General features: G+C 43.9%; 1 protein-coding gene across 1 annotated transcript in view; it reads right to left on the bottom strand.

Moving 5' to 3' along the window:
- Positions 1–21,570, bottom strand: part of LOC126282199 (transcription factor collier) — a gene marked incomplete at its 5' end in the record, with an annotated part of 539,167 nt that overhangs the window by 100,050 nt on the left and 417,547 nt on the right. The window contains one exon of the mRNA XM_049981776.1: positions 10,372–10,453. Coding sequence (XP_049837733.1) covers positions 10,372–10,453 — 82 coding nt within the window. The remainder of the gene's footprint in view (positions 1–10,371; positions 10,454–21,570) is intronic.

Here is a 21,570-nt window from a genome sequence, read left to right on the forward strand (position 1 = left end):
CCCATTTATTACTCTGATGGGAAACTTTAAATTAATAATGTTAAGGAAACAGCTAACCAAGCCTGTGGCGTAAGAGGGCGAGAAGATACTGACAACCTCTCGCGGCGCGAATACAGTTTTGAAATAGTTTAAGTGGCTCTTACAGGCCAATTTCATGCTGTTTCCGGCTTGACAGACCGCAGTTGTTCATCTCGACTTCTCACTCACCACTGTGTGACGCCCAAAACAGTCACCGTTTACACTTGTATAGTCAAAAAGATGTAGGGGAAGTCTTTGTCCTTCGGCATGATAAGTTGTACTACACAGAAGTACGTGCAAAACATGCTAAGCAGACTTCCGGAAAAACAACTTTCGCATGAAAACAGCCGTTTTTAATTATGGATATGGAATTTGAAACCACTTTGGAGAAAAGAGCATCTGAAATCATAATCATGAAGGAAAGCAAAGTATTGAAATCCAAGGAAACAAGGTGAATGAAAGGAAATTAATTAAAGCAAACCAAATTTTTCAACAATACGACGAAGGAAGATATTCTATAGATGCGAGGGTTACAATGCATTTCCTCTGGGCTTAGAAGGTCAAACCTCAAAAAATAAAATCGAATTATAGCAACATATTTTAAGAGTATATGACGCACAGCATTGGCTCTGAGCCCTATGGGACTTAACTTCTGAGGTTATCAGTCCCCTAGAACTTAGAACTACTTAAACCTAACCAACCTATGGCCATCACACACATCCATGCCCGAGGCAGGATTCGAACCTGTGACCGTAACGGTCGCGCGGTTCCAGACTGTAGCGCCTAGAACCGCTCGGCCACCCCGGCCAGCACGCACAGCATTACCTATGTTATTGTTATAATAAAAAAGATGTGTGTTACTGAGGAAGTGCCATCAGTTTGGAGAAATAGAAAATGAACTCTTAAGAACGGGAATGAGCAGGAGGATTTTCGTGGACAGTCTAAGTACTCTGCGGAGCGGAGTCAGAGACGTAAGACATGAGTAATACGTTGACAGGTTGGACGTGTAGTGAAGATGGTGCAGTGCTTCCGACCCGAGGCGTCATAGCGGTATCCAGTGGAGATATCATCTCGACTTGTGACCCAGTGCCTCGCACCAGCCGGTCAGCGGTTGGGTGACATATTATGCTCAGCTCACACAAACGTACCTCTTGTTGTCTTGATGTGGCTGCTATAAGTGACTCAGATTTCATTTTGTATCCACTGAAGCCTGCGTGTACTGGGTGAATGAAATGAAGCGGAACAGTGGTTTTCCAAGATCTAAACTCCGTTATTTCAGCTCAGCTTCTTGAAGCATTTAAATTTGCGGTTGAGGCTTTTGGTTGCATTTTTCAGTCAGCATCGTAACTCAGATGATATTCCGTTTAAACTTTGGCAACGAATATTGATAGTTTCATCACAGTGTTCTGCGATCCAGATGTTCTTTTCCTTGCGAATCTTTAGTGTACGTCTTATATTCCTTACAACAAAAATATTATATTTGTAATGCATGTACCATAAGAACTAAGACGTAAAAATCAGAGTGCATTTACATTTTTGGAGTGTTTGTGCTCAGATGTGAGTGCGGTCAAGGTATATTTTTAGAAGTTTTAAATCATAAGATTTAGTTATCCAAGTATCAAAAAGAAAATTTATTAATTATGAGGTGTGCAATTGAATGCGCCCAGATTCAGTTGCAAAGCAGCCTGTCACTCATAGGGGGACTGAGAAACGAACACGTTCTGCCTGGCTGCACGGAAGTGACAGACCGAGCTCGTAGTTGCCGACGCTCGTCGGCGGTAACCAATTGTCAACACATAATTCCTTCTTTACACGCCGACTGTTCCAGGAAATATAGAATTTCTGCTGAGGCGACTGTCGTACTTGGCACATAGGCCACACTGAATTATGGCAGGGTCCCGGCGGAGGTTCGAGTCCTCCCTCGGGCATGGGTGTGTGTGTTTGTCCTTAGGACAATTTAGGTTAAGTAGTGTGCAAGCTTAGGGACTGATGACCTAAGCAGTTAAGTCCCATAAGATTTCACATACATTTGAACAATTAGGGCTGAACAATGTACAAAAATGTTTTAATGAAAAATCCGAGACAATAATTAAAGTGATTCAACATTTATAAGTGCTAGTGACCGCCAGCATAAATAAAAGATTTTATAAAACGCGAATGGTCATCAGCTGAATTATTTAAATCAAATCAAAGAAACATTGGGTTAAGCGAACAAAACGCTCTCATTCATTCCTGGTCACTGTCTAGGAGATTGTAAGGAACGACGGACGAGAACGTAATGTCACCTAGGAGTGATGCCGGCGCCCCATCCGTACTTCGACAGGAGGTGGTGGGGGTGGGGAGGTGGCAGGGGGGTGGGGGGGGGGGTGGGAAGTCGGGCTGAAAGCCGAGTTCCGAGGCAACACGAATCCCCGGCACCGTCACCGCTGCCCCCGACCGGACGATCTTTCACGGCTCCCGTAGCGGTGTCAATTTTAATTTTTAAAAAATGCTTACTGCGCGGGCGGAAGAGCTCGTCAATTTGCAAATGTCCGGCCGAAGGGCGGCCGCTAATGACGCCATCCATCTGCTGCGGCCGCTCCCAAGGTCAGGCGGCTGCTTACGGCCGCGGCGCTCCTCGCCTGACGCCTGACTGATGGCCGCTTGTTAACTGAAAAAAGAGACCGCCGCGTATGTCACAACCTCCCCCGGCGACCGCTCGACCACACCTTGGACGCCGCCTCCCCGACCCCCGTCCACAGTGGCTGATCAAACCGATACGGCTGTCTGCGCCTCACATAACAACTACTTCCACACAAAACTGACCTAAAAAAATACGCCTTTCCGTTCCGTTTTTTTTTAACTGTTGTTGTCCACATCTCATGCTCATGGTGGGATATATAACACCAAAGCTACCATACTAAGCAGAAATTAATAGAAAAATTGTGAATGCGTATGTAATACTGGAACAAATAACGATAAAGTTACAAACTGGACCTAAAGCAGTACATTACGTTATAATGATGCCGCTACAACCTGGATAAAGCCTCTTTTACATAAATATGCGAAATACGAGGGTCACTCCAAAAGAAATGCGCACTTTTTTTTTTTCAAATCCATCTACATGTTTGACAGTTTTACAGTGTGTAGATACATCCTTTAGAAACAATATTTCATTTCTCCACATAATTTCCATCCCCCTCAATTGCCTACGCGCCTGTGTACCCGCACAGTAAAATTCTGGACCAACCTGTTGGAGCCACTGTTTGGCAGCGTGCACAAGGGAGTCATCATCTTCAGACCTCGTTTCACGAAGAGAGTCTTACAGTGTCCCAAAGAGATGATAGTCACATGGAGCTAGGTCAGGACTGTAAGGCGGGTGTTTCAGTGTTGTCCATCCGAGTTTCATGATCGCTCCCATGGTGTTTTGACTGACATGTGGCCGTGCATTGTCGTGCAACAGCAAAACATCCTGCTTTTGCCGATTTGGTGGAACACGACTCAGTCGAGCTTGAAATTTCTTCAATGTCGTCACAAACGCTTAAGAATTTATGGTGGTTCCACTTGGCATGATGTCCACAAGCAAAAGCCCTTCGGAATCGAAAAACACCGTAGCCATAACTTTTCCAGCAGAAGGTGTGGTTTTGAACTTATTTTCCTTGGGTGAATTTGCATAATGCCACTCCGTTGAATGCCTCTTTTCCTCTGGTGAAAAATGATAGAGGCATGTTTCATCATATGTCACAATTCTTCCAAGAAATTAATCTCCACCATTCTCGTACTGGTCCAAAAGTGCGCTGCATAACACTTTTCTTGTTTCTTTGTTAGCCACTGTCAACATCCTGGGAAGCCACCTGGCACAAACCTTTTTTTACGCCAATACTTTCAATATTCTGCAAACACTTCCTTCCCCTAACCCAACGTAGCGTGACAATTCGTTCCCTGTGATGCGTCTGTCAGCAGTCACCAATTCGTTAACTCCCTGCACAGTATCTGGAGTGTGCAGTACGAGGCCTGACGGGGAAGCAACGTGCGACTGGAAGAGTGATTGTGATATTCAACTGATGAGTATTTGCTACTCTAAAATAATTTTTATCAAATTTAATTTTCAAATATATGCATTTGCCAACATAATTAACAAACATTCCCCCACTTTTGTTGGATTCGGCTGTATAATGATTATCTTCGGAGCATTAAATGTTGCTATAATGTATTCAACACATAGATCGTGAAGCTGGCTAAATATAGGGCTGTTAAATCAACCGGTGCTGCAACTGGTGGCCAATCGATGTTAACTTTCAGCTTTCAATTTTATCAATCGTACGATGGAAGAAAGCTTGCACTCTGAGTGACAAGTAGATCAATGAAATGCCCTAGGTTTTTTAGGGATGGAAGGAACTTGGATCATGTTCCATGTACCGTTCGAGGATTCGACTGAAATGATTTTCTCCTGCGGCCGGTATAACCCCAATCTATCCGCTATAGTTAGAGACAGTGGATTTTAAAGATAAGAACGGTATAGAAAGAAAATTTATGTGTACACAGATAGGGTCCGCACCGCAGATATGTCGTTAAAACGTCTATATTATAACACAACAAGTGTTTCGTATTATATAATTTATCAGTCTCATAGTACAATGATCACTCAGAGTAGTATAATGGCTACAGAAGGTAAACGACAAGTTTTGACTGTCGCATGCCTAATGAGCCGACACCGTAATCGCTTTGCGCCGTTTTCTCGTGTCCATTTCGACACTGCCGTATCTCTCGCATTCGCTCGGGCTGGACTTGTTAAGCTTTTTGGATTCGTTTCGACGCCAGCTCTCTTCTCACTTGTGTTTTCTATAATTCTGAGCATATTTACGAGTAATATCGGACGACGTCTTTCATTAGTTTGTAATTTTCAATTTAATACAGAATTTCACCTATATTCCAGCGGCGATGTTTATTATTGTCTTAGTGGTTCTCCGCAGCCTCTTCACCTTGATACGACCTAGCAAACGAGCTTCCACGCTACACCAGTTTATAGCTTTATACAAAGCTAATTTGTAACAATCTCGCGCATGCTTCTGCACTGGGCCGGCCGCTGTGGCCGAGCGGTTCTAGGCGCTTCAGTCTGGAACTTTGCTGCTGCTACGGTCAAGGTTCGAATCCTGCCTCGGGCATGGATGTGTGTGGTGTCTTAGGTTAGTTAGGTTTAAATAGTTCTAAATCTAGGGAACTGATGACCTCAGATGTTAAGTCCCATAGTGCTTAGAGCCATTTGAACCATTTCTGCACGGGTACCTTCATACCTTCATACGCAAAACAAATACTGTGCGATAAACAGGTACCGACATAATCTGTCAGTTCTTGCCTGAACCATTGTTTGCACTTCTTAATCTCTTAGTTATTAGCGATTTAAATCTGATGTTATATTGTCACATTGGAAATTTTGACGAACGAAGGTAAGTTTTCAAGTCAAAACTAAGAAAGTGAAAACGAGAACGAGAGCGTTTCTGACAGAGAAATGTCGGTTATGAAATGTCGAATTAAATTCCTCGCGTTTAGTAATGGAAAGTGATACTCTCTTTGCTAACTGCGTTCACAATTTCTTTAACAGTTCGCACGGAGATGAGGCGTGGTGGGAATGAATGTCACGGAGCACAGTGGCGTGGAAGTACGGCGCGTGCGAGCCGGTCGCCGATTTTAATCAGAAGCGGCGGCGGCAGACAGTAGCAGCCAGTCGGCGGGAGAGTCGGCCGAGGCGGCGGCGGCGACTAATTTCACAGGCCGGCTAATTGCAGCGCCCCTGAGACGCTATTAAAGCAACATGCTCCGCAGCCGGGAGACAATTTATTTTTACGGAACTGCTCTTAATTTCTTCCCCCTTTTTCTTAACTCCACTTCCTCTTCTTCCACTCGCTGCTGCAGAAGCAGCCATCGCCTTCCGCCGCCACCCCGGTAGTTCGCTATCTCCCCACCTCATTTTGAGGAGGCTAGCAAAAAAAGGGGGAAAAAGGCGAGGCGAGGAGAAAGGAAGTTGCGGGCGGCGGGCGCAGTTTGAAGGAAGCGAGACGCGGCGGCCCGGGCCGGCCTTATCGCGGAGGGTTTTGTTTATACGACGCCGATACCGCTATCAGGCGGCGCCCTCGTTAACATAACGGCGCAGGCAGCGGCGAGCGCCCCGCCTTCGCCGCCGTCTCCAGGGGTTCATCAACACCGGCGCTCTGCGAGGCTTCTTTATTGAGAGCTGCGGGGGAGATCTCGGATCACGTGTCACGCGGCAACTCGATTAGCCGCCGCGCCCGTAACGAGCGGCGCGCTCCTAGCCGGGCCCGCAGCGCCGTGGAGGAGACGCCGTCCCGTAGCCACGGAGGCTTCACGGGCCGCCGCTCGGCCCATTCCAACCGTCTGCATTCACTGAGATGACAAAAGTTATGGGACACTGATATGCACATGCGCAGATAGCGGCAGTATCGCTTACACGAGGTATAAAGTGTAGTGCAGTGGCGGAGGAGTCATTTGTACTCAGGCGATTCGTGTGAAAATTTTTCCGATATGTGGCCGCACGATGGAAATAAAGAGACTTTGAACGCTGGATGAAAGTTGGAGCTAGACGGATGGACATCACTAGGGAATTCAAAATTCCCGAAATCTACAGTGTCAAGACTGTGCCCCAAGACTGCCAATTTTCAGGCATTCCCTCTCATCAGGGGTGACGCAGCGGCCGGCGGCCTTCACTTAACGATCGACAGCAGCGGCGTTGTGTAGAGATTGTCAGTGCTAACAGACAAGCAACACTGCGTGAAATAACTTGGCGCGTACGACGAGCTTATCCGTTGGGGCAGTGCGGCCAGATGTGGCGTTAATGCGCTATGGCAGCAGACGACTGACAGGAGTGCCTTTGCTAGCAGCACCACATCGCCTGCAGCGCCTCTCCTGGGCTCGTGACCCTGTCTATTCGACTCTCGACGACTTGAAAACCTGGCCTCGCCAAGTGCAGTGTTCAAGACGGTGGTGGCTCCATAATGGTGTGGACTGTGATCACGTGGAATGGATTGTGTCTTCTGGATGTTCGGCTACTTGGAGACCGTTTGCAGCCATTCATGGAGGTCATGTTCCCAAACAACGATGGAATTTTCATCGATGAGAGTGCGCCATGTCACCGGGCCACAGCTGTTCGCGATTGGTTTGAAGAACATTTTGGACATTTCCAGTAGTTTGGTCACCCAGACCGCCCGACAACAATCCCGTCGAGTGTTTCGTGCACGAAATCCTGTACCGGCAACTCTTTTGCAGTTATGGACGGCTATAGAGCCAGCATGAATCAGTATTTCGGCAGGAAACTTCCAACGACTTGTTGAGTGTATGCCACGTCGAGTTGCTGCGCTACGCCGCTCAATAGGAGGTTCGTCACAGTATTAGGAGGTATCCCATGACTTTCGACATTTCAGTCTATGTATTGCGCAACTTTCACTAGTATATTCTGAACATCCCAATGTCGACATAAATTCGATCATTCGCAGCTGTGGTGAACAGGAACTTGACAAAATGACCTGAACTCCTTGGTGCAAAAGTCTCAATTCCACACTGATTCGCCTACAATGACTGATCTCGTCATTTGCTTCTCCGACTGTCTATGATCACAGGACACGTTCAGAGGCACCATTCTACAATCATTGTGATAATTTAGTGTCACTTTGGTCCTTACAAACGCAACGAGGGAAAATGATCGGCACAAGTTTAGTTTTTCCACCCGTCACAACAGTAATAAATCCATTAGGAGATTTTGTGGCAATTGTGTCTAATGCTAATAAAGCATATATAGTTCAAGGAGAAACGTTCTCGTCTAAACGTGATACCCGAAGAAAGTAGCTTCACGATGGGATGATAAGGGCATTAAAGTGGACTTTTACCTTTAGTATGAAGACTACTGCTGCTGCTGCAGCTACTACTACTACTACTACTACTACTCCTAAAATGTAAAGTAAAGGCAAAGTGTGAGGCGCATGCCTCTGGCCAAGCTGTTCGCCTGACTGCAGGTAGAGCGCAGCATTTCTTTGCATCGGCATTAGCAGGGGGAGGGTGGCGGACCCTTCGTCCCATTCACTTTTTACCCATGGGGAAAATAACCCTACATTTGATAGCTGATTGCAGGTTGAGTAAACCTGTTGCCGTCCTGGAATGCTGGCCTCGGTGGCCGAGAGGTTCTAGGCGCTACAGTCTGGAACCACGCGACCGCTACAGTCGCAGGTTCGAATCCTGCCTCGGGCATGAATGTGTGTGATGTCCATAGGTTAGTTAGGTTTAAGTAGTTCTAAGTTCTAGGGGACTGATGACCTCAGAAGTTAAGTCCCATAGTGCTCGGAGCCAGTTGAAATGAACCGTACTGGAGGGACTGGAACGAGGGAAAGTCCCTGCCCCTATCCGGACTGAACCAGGGACCTTCAGGGCTGGAGTGCAATGCTCTACCCGTCAGTCCACCATAGCAACATACTGCTACTACTACTACTACTACTACTAAAGTAAATACTGAGTTTTGTGTACTGTTCGATAGAGCTGTCTGATATTAATATCTAGTAAATCAGACGAATGCTAAGACATAAAAATGCAACGAACACAGCACTTAGCTATTGGCCAAGGAAACTTGTAATCTGACTATTCTGGCACAAGTGTTAACTACAGAAGAACGAGCTTCTATGGTGAGGACACAGGGAAAAAAGCAGACTATACCATTATCCAATGCAAAGGAAAGGAAAGTAAAAAAGGGGGAAGAAGGAACGCGATCATATCCAGTTAATCGCTCAGGTATTATTTCTAGCATATGACAGCAATTTTCTTCCATGGAGATGGAGATCTGCAAGACTTGCTTGATGAAGGTGAGGATGTGAATGTATTCGAACCCAGTAATGGGTGTAGGAAAAATATTTTATAACAATGTAACTTACACATGCTTTGTTGGGAGCTCTCTGTTTATACATATATTTTTTGTGAAACCCAAGATCGCTTGATTTTGAGACCTTTATTCCAATTACGTAGTTTAGACTGAATTGTTCTGTCATCTTCAGATTGGTGTTACGTCGTCGACGTTTTGAGAGAAAAGTGTAAACACATTAAAAATTAATTTGTTTTCAAAATATCGACGATGCATGTATGTGGACATGTACCCAAAGTGTAAACCCATCAGAAGATGACTCTCGATTCTGTAGATGCTAATAATTGGAATAAAGGTCTTAAGCTTGACTTTCACAAAAAATATATTTTATAACTATAAATGCCATAAATCGTAGAATAACCCATTGAGCCGGTTCTAGGCACGCAGTCCGGAACAGTGCGACTGCTACGGTCGGAGGTTCGAATCCTGCCTCGCGCATGGATGTGTGTGATATCCTTAGGTTAGTTAGGTTTAAGTAGTTCTAAGTTCTAGGGGACTAATGGCCAGAGCAGTTGAGTCCCATAGTGCTCAGAGCCATTTGAACCTTTTTTAACCCATTGAGCGCTGGGAGTAACTTGCCTTCTATAGTTGCCAAAGGTGAAGGAACATCATACTTTATGGACATTCATTTTATCTCATCCAACCCCTGCAGGTTCTAAGGCGTACAGGGAGTACCAAAAGTCGAGTCCATTTCTCCACGTCTCGCGCAACGTCCAACAACTCACTACTAGGCTCAGTGGTGAAACACTTTCCTGAAGGCATACGGCTATTATTGCATGCATTAAAATTGCTGCTTCAGTATCACAAAAGCTCATTTTTCATCAAGAGCCGGTGGCTGTTAGTCTCATATCGTGTTGCTTATAAGCTTTACATTCATTGATCTACAAGTATGCTGTACAGCACAACAGAAAGAAATGTGATAAGTGTCTTCGTAACTTCGTTTCTCCACACAGATATCATTAATGACTAAGTTAACTTCTAACCTTGCATTTTGTCGTTATTCACCAGTTTTTGACGTACAACTATGTAATGCTTAAGTTCTTGGTTAGCGAAAATGCTTTGAATTTTATAGCCTCAGTACAAATATAAGGAATGTTTGTTTTCCTAGTAAACACCCGAAGGGTCGTCTGAGTAAAATGATCTCCTAGCAGTCTTCAGGTACTGTGCTGTATTCCTTTTAAGTCGTTTGACACCCAGTACTGACAGAATTAAACATGCAGCTGGCCAGCTGTTTATCATTATAATCCTCATCTGTCAGTCACACAAACACACGTTTGGTGCTAGTACCGGATACTTAATCACTGGTTTTATCTGCATGCAAGGCGGTAATAGTTGTAACGCTGAGTACATTCGGTAACTCATTTCTGTTGACAAAAATGAAACAGATTCTGATTTCTTAGTTCTATGTTGTAGTTCCTAAATCAGCTCTTTATAGGAGCAAAAGCTGTGGCTCTTACCTGGAACCTCCGCATGTCCCGTGGATTCCCGGCGTTCTTCAGGCAGTTCTGATTGCACTTGAGGAAAAACTTCAGGAAGAACCTGAAACAAAAAACTAAAATTAAAACCTGTAACACAGATGTACGGTAATAGTAGTCTGTGTGTAGACGTACTTGTTCGTAACGTTATAGAGATTTATAGGAACGATCTAGGCGTGTTATGGCATACGGAATTATAACCTAAGAAGATGGGAACTTCCACTAAAGTTAAAAAGAGAAAGACTATTTACATCTACATCCGCGTTACGCGAAACTTAATATACTTCAAAAATCTAAGCGGTCGCAGTATAATCAGTTGGTTGACAGAATAATCAGCGTTACAATTACGCCACACAATAATCATTTCTATTCTTTTTTTTAAATTTCATATCTTATACCTAAGTAACAAAATCAACATTTCAGATTCTCGCCAACTAAAATAACAAATGCATGAACAAGAATCTTTCACTAAATGTATTCTGTTTTACAATTACGAATTGTAATGCCGTCGGCGACAAACCAAACATCCCCAGCTATATGTGTAACTCGCTTTCCCAGAACGGTGCCCGATAACGACCATGTTGCCATAGACCATCTTACCGAAGTAGTTTGTAATGGCTCCCGGCGTATTTTTTTTTTTTTGAAATGGCGTGATGGTCTGTTGGCAACGCTGTCCTCAGGCGCATATCCGTTGCTAGTTAAAATTTACGAACGGAATTCCTATAAGTCTTGCAGGTTTTGCAACATTACCCACTCCTGTGCCAGAAAAATTGTCAGATCGGTGACACTAGAACTTGCTTCGTAAAGTTTCTTGTAATCGGGAGAATCGTTGTAGAGTGGCTGAAGCAGAAAGTGCCTTTCTGCAGAATTATTTTAGAATCATTATCGTCGTCTATTTATGCTTGCATTTGTTATCAGCAACCACTATTCTCATCAGCTCATTGTATTTGAAGAATTAATGTTACCTATCTCTTACACAATGCAAGTCATTTACGAGTTCGTTGATGTGTTTAGAAAACGTACAGGTACTGCCTTTACTTTTGAAGTTAGGTGTTGTTTGACTTTTCGTTGCTTTCTCCAGAAGACACACTAGCACTGCCTATGCCATTGAAGTTAGTATGTTGTCGACTTATATCTTTATATAATAACTAAAACGTGCAAGCAAAGCTAATAACGTGATTAATAATACAAGGGGAAGACGCGCCAATGGCATATTTCAAAGAAACACAACTCTTCTGGCTGAAGGTAAAAATGATATGGAGAGACTGTTGTATGATTGGCGCAGTCTGTTAAAACACTATATGGATTAACAAACCGAAGGTAAAAACGCTGCAGCTCGTTAGCACAAAACTCCGGAAAAGTGCTCAATAAAATGAAAGATTTCTTCTATCTACGAAACAAGATTACACATGGTAGCGATTACAAATAAAATATCAATCAGAGGTTGATAGCAGTAAAGACAGTTTCCTTCAATGAAAGAGGAATAATATCCGGGAAATGTGCCCCTGGCGCACAGCGGAGTTTCGAAGCAAAACGGAAAAACTGGGGAAGAAAGTGAAAGGATGTTCCGTGTAGTCCTACAAAATTCAGTTAAAAATTAAATTTTGAGACAAATTACTAAGTGGAGAGATATTACAAAAAATAACAGTGGAAATTTATAGAAAGTTGTTATTACAGGGAGGGACTGAGTAGTCAGACATGCACGAATTCACTCACAAGTAGCTAACCTGCATTGCAAGGGGGGTGTAGCAAACAAATATTGTAGGGTCACACAAAGATTAAAATACAAAGGAGCCTCCTAAAATAACACACAATAATTTTATTAGCAAAATGTTTAACTGGTAACAAAACAAAAATTAGCACAAATGAACTTATATTTTCACTGACATTTCTGCAAAGTCGCCAACTTTCTCAACACATTTCTTCCAGCGTGGTACCAGTTTCAATATGCCCTGTTCGTAGAAGTCTCTTTGGTTGGAGTAAAGTCATCTCCGTACCGCTGATTTCACTTCCGCATCTGTCGCAAAGCGTTCGCAGAGCAGGAATTTCTTCATGGGGCAAAAGAGATGAAGGTGGGACGGTGCAAGGTCCGGACTGGATGATGGAGCACCTCCCACGCAACTTTGGAGATTTTCTCAGGAACAGGAGAAGCATTTTCATGAAGAAGTTTGACACCTACAGCATTAATGTTCTGGAGTTTGTCCACGAAGGGCACTTTCTTAGCAGATTGAGTCACTCTCAGTTTTTTTCGTACTGGGGACTCAGCATATTTCCACTCTAGAGAGAGTAGCGGTACGCCGCACCAGTGACGATTCCTTTCAGAAACTCATTCCCTTCTGCGACGTAACGCGGTAAGTGATTCAAGCCAGTCATCAATCGCTGGCCCAAGTGGTTCTCCGTCAGGTTCTTAGGTACCTAGCGAGCATTAACTTTTTGAAATTTGAGCGCGTCGTGAACAGTGTCGTACACCGCACCATAGGAAATGTTGAACTGCTGCAATGAAGTTCGCAGTTTCACACGCCGGTCGTTCAAAGTTGATACCTCAGTGGCTCCGATATTCTGTGGGGTTTCAGCTGCTACCGGTCGCCCGGAGCGTGGCGAATCACTACGGTTCATACAGCCCTCTGGACACATTGCTACGATCTATACAGTCGTCTCTATACACGTCCCACATGTCCCTGTGACTTTTACACAGTTTATCTCCTTTGGCTCACAAATACCGTACTACACTTCGCTTCTCTTACAAGCTGACGACAGTAACATGGGCGCAATGTTTATTTCGTAGTTGAGGCTCCTCTCACTACAGCTGCACATATAAACAACATACCCTCTGTAGAGCAAACTTCAGACTACATCGTCGTGAAATTTCAACATTCCGCCTGCAATACCAGTGGAAAAACGTTATTGAGCGTTATATTCCGATACTGGATATACAGAGATGACATGGTGAACACAAGAAGAGGTAGAGGACAACTAAAACAAATGAAAATACTGACAGATGGCGATCTTTTTAATTTTCCATTACGTTCACATCGTTATTGTCCCTTAAGACGAATGAGGGCAGTCTTTCTTCTGGACCGAATGAGGTGGCACAGGGGTTAACACGTGGATCTAGCATTCAGAAAGACTAAGGTTCATATTGCCGTTGCTCCAGGCAAATACCGTGATCGTTCCTTTGATAAGGACACGGGCGATTTCCTTCCCTGTTCTTCTCCCGATCTGATGTCTGACGTCTCAACGGTCGTCGACCTCGAACACTAAGCCTCCGTCCATATTTCTTCTTGGTCTACCAAGAGAAGCATTTCTCTGGCTGACTGTGAGTTGTAGGGCTTTATCTGCGGACCTTAAGAAGACTTTTGTGGTGAGTTTCTGCTCGTGCAGCTACAGGCCAGAGTCTGGTCGATACTGTCTGGGTAACACTCTAAGTTGTAACTGTTGGTGGAAATTGTTGTAGTTGTGGTCATCAGTCCGAAGACTGGTTTGATGCAGTTCTTCATGCTATTCTATCCCGTTCGAGCCTCTTTATCTCCAAATAACTATTACAACCAACATTTTTCTGAACCTGCTTAATGTGATTATCTCCTGACCTCCCTCTACGATTTTTACCCGACACACTTCCCTCCACTACTAAATTGGTGACCCCTTTATTTCTCAGAATGCTTCCTATCAACCGATCCCTTCGGTTGGTGAAGTTATGCCACAAATTCCTCTTCTCCCCAATTCTATAGTTACGTGATCTACCCATCTAATCTTCAGCATTCTTATCTAGTACAACATTTCGAAAGCTTCTATTCTTTTTTATCTACATTGTTTACCGTCCATGCTACACTCCAAACAAATACCTTCAAGATAGACTGACATTTAAATCTCTTCTTCAAAAATGCATTTCTTGCCATTATTTTGCTGCCCAAATACTCATCTACTACTTTAGGTGTCTCGTTTACGAATCCAATTCCCTTAGCATCACCTAATTTAATTCCGTTACATTCCATTACCCTAGGTTTTTTTATGTTCATCGTATATCCTTCTTTCAAGATAGTGTCCATTCTGTTCAACTCGAGTTTCAAGTCCTTTGCTGTCTCTGACAGAATTACAGTGTCATCTGCAAACCTCAAAGTTTTTATTTCTGCTGCCTGAACTTTAGTTCCTACTCCAAATGTTTCTTCGGTTTCCTTCACTGCTTGTTCAGTGTGCATACTGAATAACATCGGGAATAGGCTACAAGCCTGTCTCACCTCCTTTTCAACCACTGCTTACCTTTCATGCCCCTCACCTCTTATAAATGGTTTCTGGACAAGCTGTAAATAGCCTTTCACTCCCAGTATTTTACTCCTGCAACCTTCAGAATTTCAAAGAGACCATTCCAGTCAACATTGTCGAAAGCTTTCTAGGGGTCAGTATTGCCTCGGGTGCTCCTACATTTCTCCGGTATCCAAACTGATATTCCCTGAGGTTGTCTTCTACCAGTTTTCCCGTTGCTCTGTAAAGAATTCGTGTTAATATTTTGCAACCATTACTTATTAAACAGGTAGTTCGGTAATTTTCACACCTGTCAGCAACTGCTTCTTTGGAATTTGAATTACTACATTCTTCTTCAAGTCTGAGGGTATTTCACTTATCTCATAGATCTTGCATAACAGGTGGAAGAGTTTTGTCATTCAGAGCTTTGTGAAATTCTTCTCGCAGTATGTTAATCTCCCATTTCACCTTCCTCTACACCACTTCCCTTTCTATAATATTGCTTTCAAGTTAATCTCCCTTGTAGAGAACCTCTATATACTCCTTCCACTTTTCGACTTTTCCTTCTTTGCTTAGGACTGGTTTACCACCTGAGATCTTGATATTGATGCAGCTGCTTCTCTTTTGCCCAAAGGTCTCTTTAGTTTTATTGTTGGCGGCATATATCTTTCCCCTAGTGAAACAAGCTTCTAAGTCATCTGTCCTCTAGCCATTCCGCCTAGCAATTTTGCACTTCCTGTCGGCCTCATTTTTTAAACGGTTGTGCTTCCTTTCGACTGCTCTATTTGCTGCATTTTCCAAGTTTCTCCTTTTATCAATTAAATTCAATGTTTCTTGTGTGGCCGGCCGCGGTGGTCTCGCGGTTAGGGCGCTCAGTCCGGAACCGCGCGACTGCTACGGTCGCAGGTTTGAATCCTGCCTCGGGCATGGATGTGTGTGATGTCCTTAGGTTAGCTAGGTTTAAGTAGTTCTAAGTTCTAGGGGACTGATGACCGCAGATGTTAAGACCCATAGTGCTCAGAGCCATTTTTTTATCTCTTGTGTTATGCGAAGATTTCTTATAAGGCTTGTCTTTTTACCTATTGATCCTCTGTTGTTTTCAGTATTTCATCTGTTATAGCTACGCATTCGTTTCCTACTGTATTCTTTTCCCCCGTTCTCGTCAACCGTTGTCTAATGCTTCCTATGAAAACCTCTACATCCTGTCGTTCTTTCATCTTATCCAGGTCTCATGTCCTTAATTTCCTAACTTTTTTTCCAACTTCTTCAGTTCATAACCAATAAATCGTGGTCAGAGCCCACATTTTCCCCTGGATATGTCATGCAATTTAAAATCTGGTTCTTAAATCTCTGTCTAACGATTATATAATCAAGCTGAAACGTTCCTGTGTCTCCAGATGTCTTCTAGGTACACAACCTTCTTCTATGATCCTTAAACCAAGTGTTAACAATGATTAAATTATACTCTTTGTAAAATTCAACCAGGCGGATTCCTCTTTCATCCCTTGGCCCAGTCCACATCACCTACTACTTTTCCTTTCCTTGCTTATCCTACTATCGAATTCTAGTTCGTCATCACCATTAAATTTTCATCTGCTTTAACTATCTGAATACTTTATTTTATCTGATCATACATTTCTTCAATCTCTTCATCATCTACAGAGCTAGTCTAATGCGTTAGCTATGCAGTTCAAAGTAGCTCACCCACATTCCTATTTTCTTATTTACTACTAAACCCACTCCTGCATTACCCTTATCTCACTTCGTATTTATAACTCTGTATTCACCTGACCAGAAATCCTGTTGCTCCTGCCACCAAACTTCAGTAATTCCCACTGTATCTAACTTCAGCCTATCCATTTAACTTTTTAAATTTCTAAACTACTTGCCTGATTAAGAGACCTAACATTCCACCCTCCGATCCGCAGAATATTACTTTGTTTCTCCCTAAGACGACATCCTTCTGATTAGTGTCCACCCGGAGATTTGAATGGGGGACTACTTTTCCTCCGGAATATTTTACCTATGAGGACGCCATCATCATTTAACCGTACAGTAGAGCTGCATGACCCTGGGAAAAATTATGGCTGTACAGTATTTTCCCCTTGCATTCAACGGTTCGCATTACCAGCATAGCAAAGCCTTTTCGGTTGATGTTATAAGGACGTATCAGTCAATAATCCAGACGGTTGCGCCTGAAAAGCTGCTGCCCCTCTTCAGAAACCACAACTCTGTCTGGCATCTCCGTTGTGGTTGCACCTACGGTACGGCTATCTGTATCGCTGAGATATGCAAGCCTGTGCACCGGCTGCAAGATCTACGGTTCATAGGAGGGGTGGAGCTTAAACTGCTCGTTGTGTTTCCCCAATGCCTAGCTTGGCCCTGGTAGAATGGGAGTCGCCCCTGCAGTAGGGGACTCTGCATGCGTGACGCGACTCTCTTCCGGATGGCGGAAGACGGCGCGCGGAGCACGTGGCAGGTGGAGCGGCGGCGCTGATCTGCAGGCGAGGCGGGCGCCGGCGCTAAGGGCGACCGACACGGCCGGCCGCGCGCCAATCTAGTCGCCAGCCGGAGCCAATTACCGCCGCCTCGGCCGGGGGCCAGGGGGGCGCCGCGGCGCAAACTTGGCCGCAAAGTGCGTACCGCCGGGGGCCGCGTCTGCCCACATCAAACACCACCGCTGATCGGTCTGCACTCACCCTCTCTTGCGATGCGAGTAACCACGTCAGTGCCAGCTAACAACGGTACGGTCATACTAATCCAACTTTCACTGTAACTGTATACTATATTCCGGTGTACCAGTCTAGTGCAGCTACACAACACAGACTGGTCGTACTGCCTGTGGGTAGAGTTGCTCTCTACAAAAACTACGGTTCGGTAGTTTTGGTACACTGTAAGATGTAGTAAATGGTAGAATTTCCGTATTATTGATGCCATTGTCAGGGAAACAAATAAATGAAAGTGTGAGAGGGAAACTGGGAGATGGAGAATTCTCTCTTTATTTTTTGTTTTGCACGTTATTAGAACCGCACATTGTTCACCGTTAGTCCATAGTGTACTTCATATCCTCACAAAATGTAAGTTGGATTTTATAAATGATAAAAACTGGTTGATCACGTAACTCTTACGCTTTAAGTAGCGAAAGCTGTTACTTTGATGCAATAAGAGTTTACGTGCACAAACAATAAGAAAACTATAGAACTAAAGCTGCTATTCTGCACAGGATAAAACGTTCATCATAATGATGAAAGGCAACACTTTCCTGTTATTAGTGATAAGCTGTTTGTGAATAACGGAAACATGTTTTATATGACCTCTACGAAGTATTGACGCGATGTTTGACTTTTCCTTCATTCTTTTTTTTGTACCTCTTTTCTAGCGCTATATAATAAATCTCTATTTACAAATAAAACCTAAATTAAACACTAACACTTTCAATCTTGCTATAAGCAATGTTTATTTACAAGTAACCGACGGGAGGATAACTTTGTACAACATAAATGTTCCATAAGGTACGCGGCATCACTCAATTTCTTAATAAATAAAATGTCGTGTGACTAGGGCCTCCCGTCAGGTAGACTTTTCGCCTGGTGCAAGTCTTTCGATTTGACGCCACTTCGGCGACTTGCGCGTCGATGGGGATGAAATGATGATGATTAGGACAGCACAAGACCCAGTCCCTGAGCGGAAAGTATCTCCGACGCAGCCGGGAATCGAACCCGGGCCCTTAGGATTGACATTCAGTCGCGCTGACCACTTTTTTTTCCAACTGTATTCAAAAGAAAACAAATATTCCAATTATACTGGTTTCTCCTTCCAGTAAACAAAAATTAGTCTCCTTCCTCCTGATGGCGAAGAAACAATCTTCAGACCACTCAGCTACCGGGAGCGGACACTCAACTTCTTGACAGTTTACCACTTCCAGTTTCTAGGGGAATCTAGTAAGACACTGACTGATCTCTTACAAAAACAATGCGATCGAAATGAGCGACGCCCGATTGGTACGCAACACACCTAACATACAGGTAACGCGGTTACGATTTTAGCTGACCAAGGCTGCCAGGAAAACTACCGCATCTACTTATGTGTATGATAGTCTAAGATAGCCTGTGGTAGTTATACGACTCTACGTATGGGTAAAGAAATTGTTTTATCGTATTTCTCAGCCACGGATCAGACGAACAGTATCCTTTTTCGGTTAGTAGGTTATAGTTTTTGTACTTTTCAAAAGAAATAAAAATTGATGTAGCAAAATACTAGGAAACTGAATTGTAGCTCAAACTAACTTCTATACCTCAGTATAAGCACCTGAGTCTTACGCATATTACCTCGTCAACTGAAGAGGGTAACAGAGGCGCTCAAACCGAAACCTACAAGGGGACGTCAAAAAGTAAGTTACGCATATCTTTTAACGCTGAGACCATTGTGCAACAATTATGGCGCATTGTTAGAAGAGAGTAAATGTTCCGGGTTTCCTGTAGATGCAGTTGTGCTGTCGTATGGATATCTCATTTTGACAGTGAAATCTTTGTTTAGTTGTACTGACTTAGTGAGATTTATCAAATTGTAAACAACCCATATAGTTCCATGCAAACTAACGTTTTACATGACTTTTTAGATCCGGTATTTTTCTACTGTATCCGAAGACTTTCTTATCAATGAATCACGAAAAATTACAAGGAAGTAGACGAGAGGTTAGGTGGAGGATGTTTTCGATAAGTTATACACGCTCCAGTGCATCATGACTTCTTCTGAGTGCAGTCATATAGCTCTATTTAGTGGTGTAGGAGGCGTGGCTAAATTACCTTGTTTTACTGATAAGTGTGATGCTGTTAAATCTTATCGAACTATTTTCCAAGTTTAAGTGTGTGTGGAAGGTTTTCCAGGTTCGTCGATAACATATTCTATATACACATACACACATACTCCGCATACTCTACCGGAGGTTACCCTGTACCACTTCTAGTCATTTAGCATCCTGTTCCACTCGTAAACAGAGCGAGGAAGAAACGACTGTCAAGTTGCTTCCGTAAGAGTCCTAACTTCTAGTATCATCTTTGTGGCCCTTGCGCGAAATGTAGGCTGCCGACAGTTGAATCGTTCTCCAGTCAATCTCCAGTCGCCTTACCTACTGAGACTACAGTTTCAGTTCTGGAAGCTTCTCAGTAATACTTGCGTGTTGTTCGAACCTACCGTTAAAAAATCTCACAGCCCGCCTCTGTACTTCTTCGGAACATTCCTTTAATCCGAGCTGGTGCGAATCGCAACCACTCAGTAGGTAGCCCTAGCGTCCTATGTACGGTCTCCTTTAAAGACGAACAACACTTTCCCAGAATTCTCGCAATAAATCAAAATCGACCATTCGCCTAGCCAATCGCAGTCGTCACGTGCTCGTTCCTTTTCATATCACTTTGCAGAAATTTAAACGACTTGACTGTGTCAAGCAGGACACTAATACTGCTGTACCAGAACATGATGGGTTGGGTTTTGCTACCCATCTTCATTAAATTTTATTTTTCTGCATTTACAGCTAGCTGCCATTATCACACCCAACTAGGAATTTTATCTAAGTCATCTTGTATCCTCGTTCAGTCGCTCATCATCGACGCCAGCATCAGCAGCAAACAACCGCAGATTGCGGTCCACACTGTCCGCCAGATCATTTATGTATATAGAAAATAGCAGTAGTTCTATCACACTTTCCTGGGGCTCTCGTGACGATTCCCTTGTCTCTTATGAACGGTTGTCCTTACTTTTCGAATTTCGTTGTTGAACCATGGTGGGTCTTTTCCGTCGTTCGTTCAAATGGCTCTGGGCACTACGGGACTTAACTGCTGACGTCATAAGTCCCCTAGAACTTAGAACTACTAAACCCTAAATAACCTAAGGACATTACACACATCCACGCCGCAGGATCGAACCTGCGACCGTAGCGGACGGGCGGTTCCAGACTGTAGCGCCTAGAATCGCTCGGCCACTCCGGCCGGCTTTTCCGTCGTTAATCCACTTACTAGGTACATACGTATCCAGAACATGGTTTACAGTCGATTACCCTCTCCGACGTAACTGCGTCGCGTAGTGAAATGGCTTACGTCGCCCATTGCCTTTAGCACGCAAGCGTAGGTGGCTGACCATTTTACGAGTTCGTGTGGAGAAACGGAGAATGAAATTAATAACACGTTGAATATTTCACTGTCTGTGTGAGTGTTTTATCGGTGACAAAGACCACTTTTCGTATGAACATAAACAAGATGAGTATGTCCGACATCTACCGTAGTGGAAATCAGTATATGTAGACACGGACATTTGTAGGAAAATCGACAGTGTCAGTTGGAACAGTTGTGGACCGTGGACCGTGTATATGAAACAGCATGAGATCCAGTGTACTGACAAATGCAGTCAAATGTTATCACATTTGATGCCAGTAGTACAATATATCCCCCCCATGAACCATGGACCTTGCCGTTGGTGGGGAGGCGTGCCTCAGCGATACAGATGGCCGTACCATAGGTGCAACCACAACGGAGGGGTATCTGTTGAGAGGCCAGACAAACGTGTGGTTCCTGAAGAGGGGCAGCAGCCTTTTCAGTAGTTGCAGGGGCAACAGTCTGGATGATTGACTGATCTGGCCTTGCAACATTAACCAAAACGGCGTTGCTGTGCTGGTACTGCGAACGGCTGAAAGCAAGGGGAAACTACAGCCGTAATTTTTCCCGAGGACATGCAGCTTTACTGTATGATTAAATGATGATGGCATCCTCTTGGGTAAAATATTCCGGAGGTAAAATAGTCCCCCATTCGGATCTCCGGGCGGGGACTACTCAGGAGGATGTCGTTATCAGGAGAAAGAAAACTGGCGTTCTACGGATCGGAGCGTGGAATGTCAGATCCCTTAATCGGGCAGGTAGGTTAGAAAATTTAAAAAGGGAAATGGATAGGTTA

This window comes from Schistocerca gregaria, chromosome 1, assembly GCF_023897955.1.
Source record: "Schistocerca gregaria isolate iqSchGreg1 chromosome 1, iqSchGreg1.2, whole genome shotgun sequence".
Lineage (NCBI taxonomy): Eukaryota > Metazoa > Arthropoda > Insecta > Orthoptera > Acrididae > Schistocerca > Schistocerca gregaria.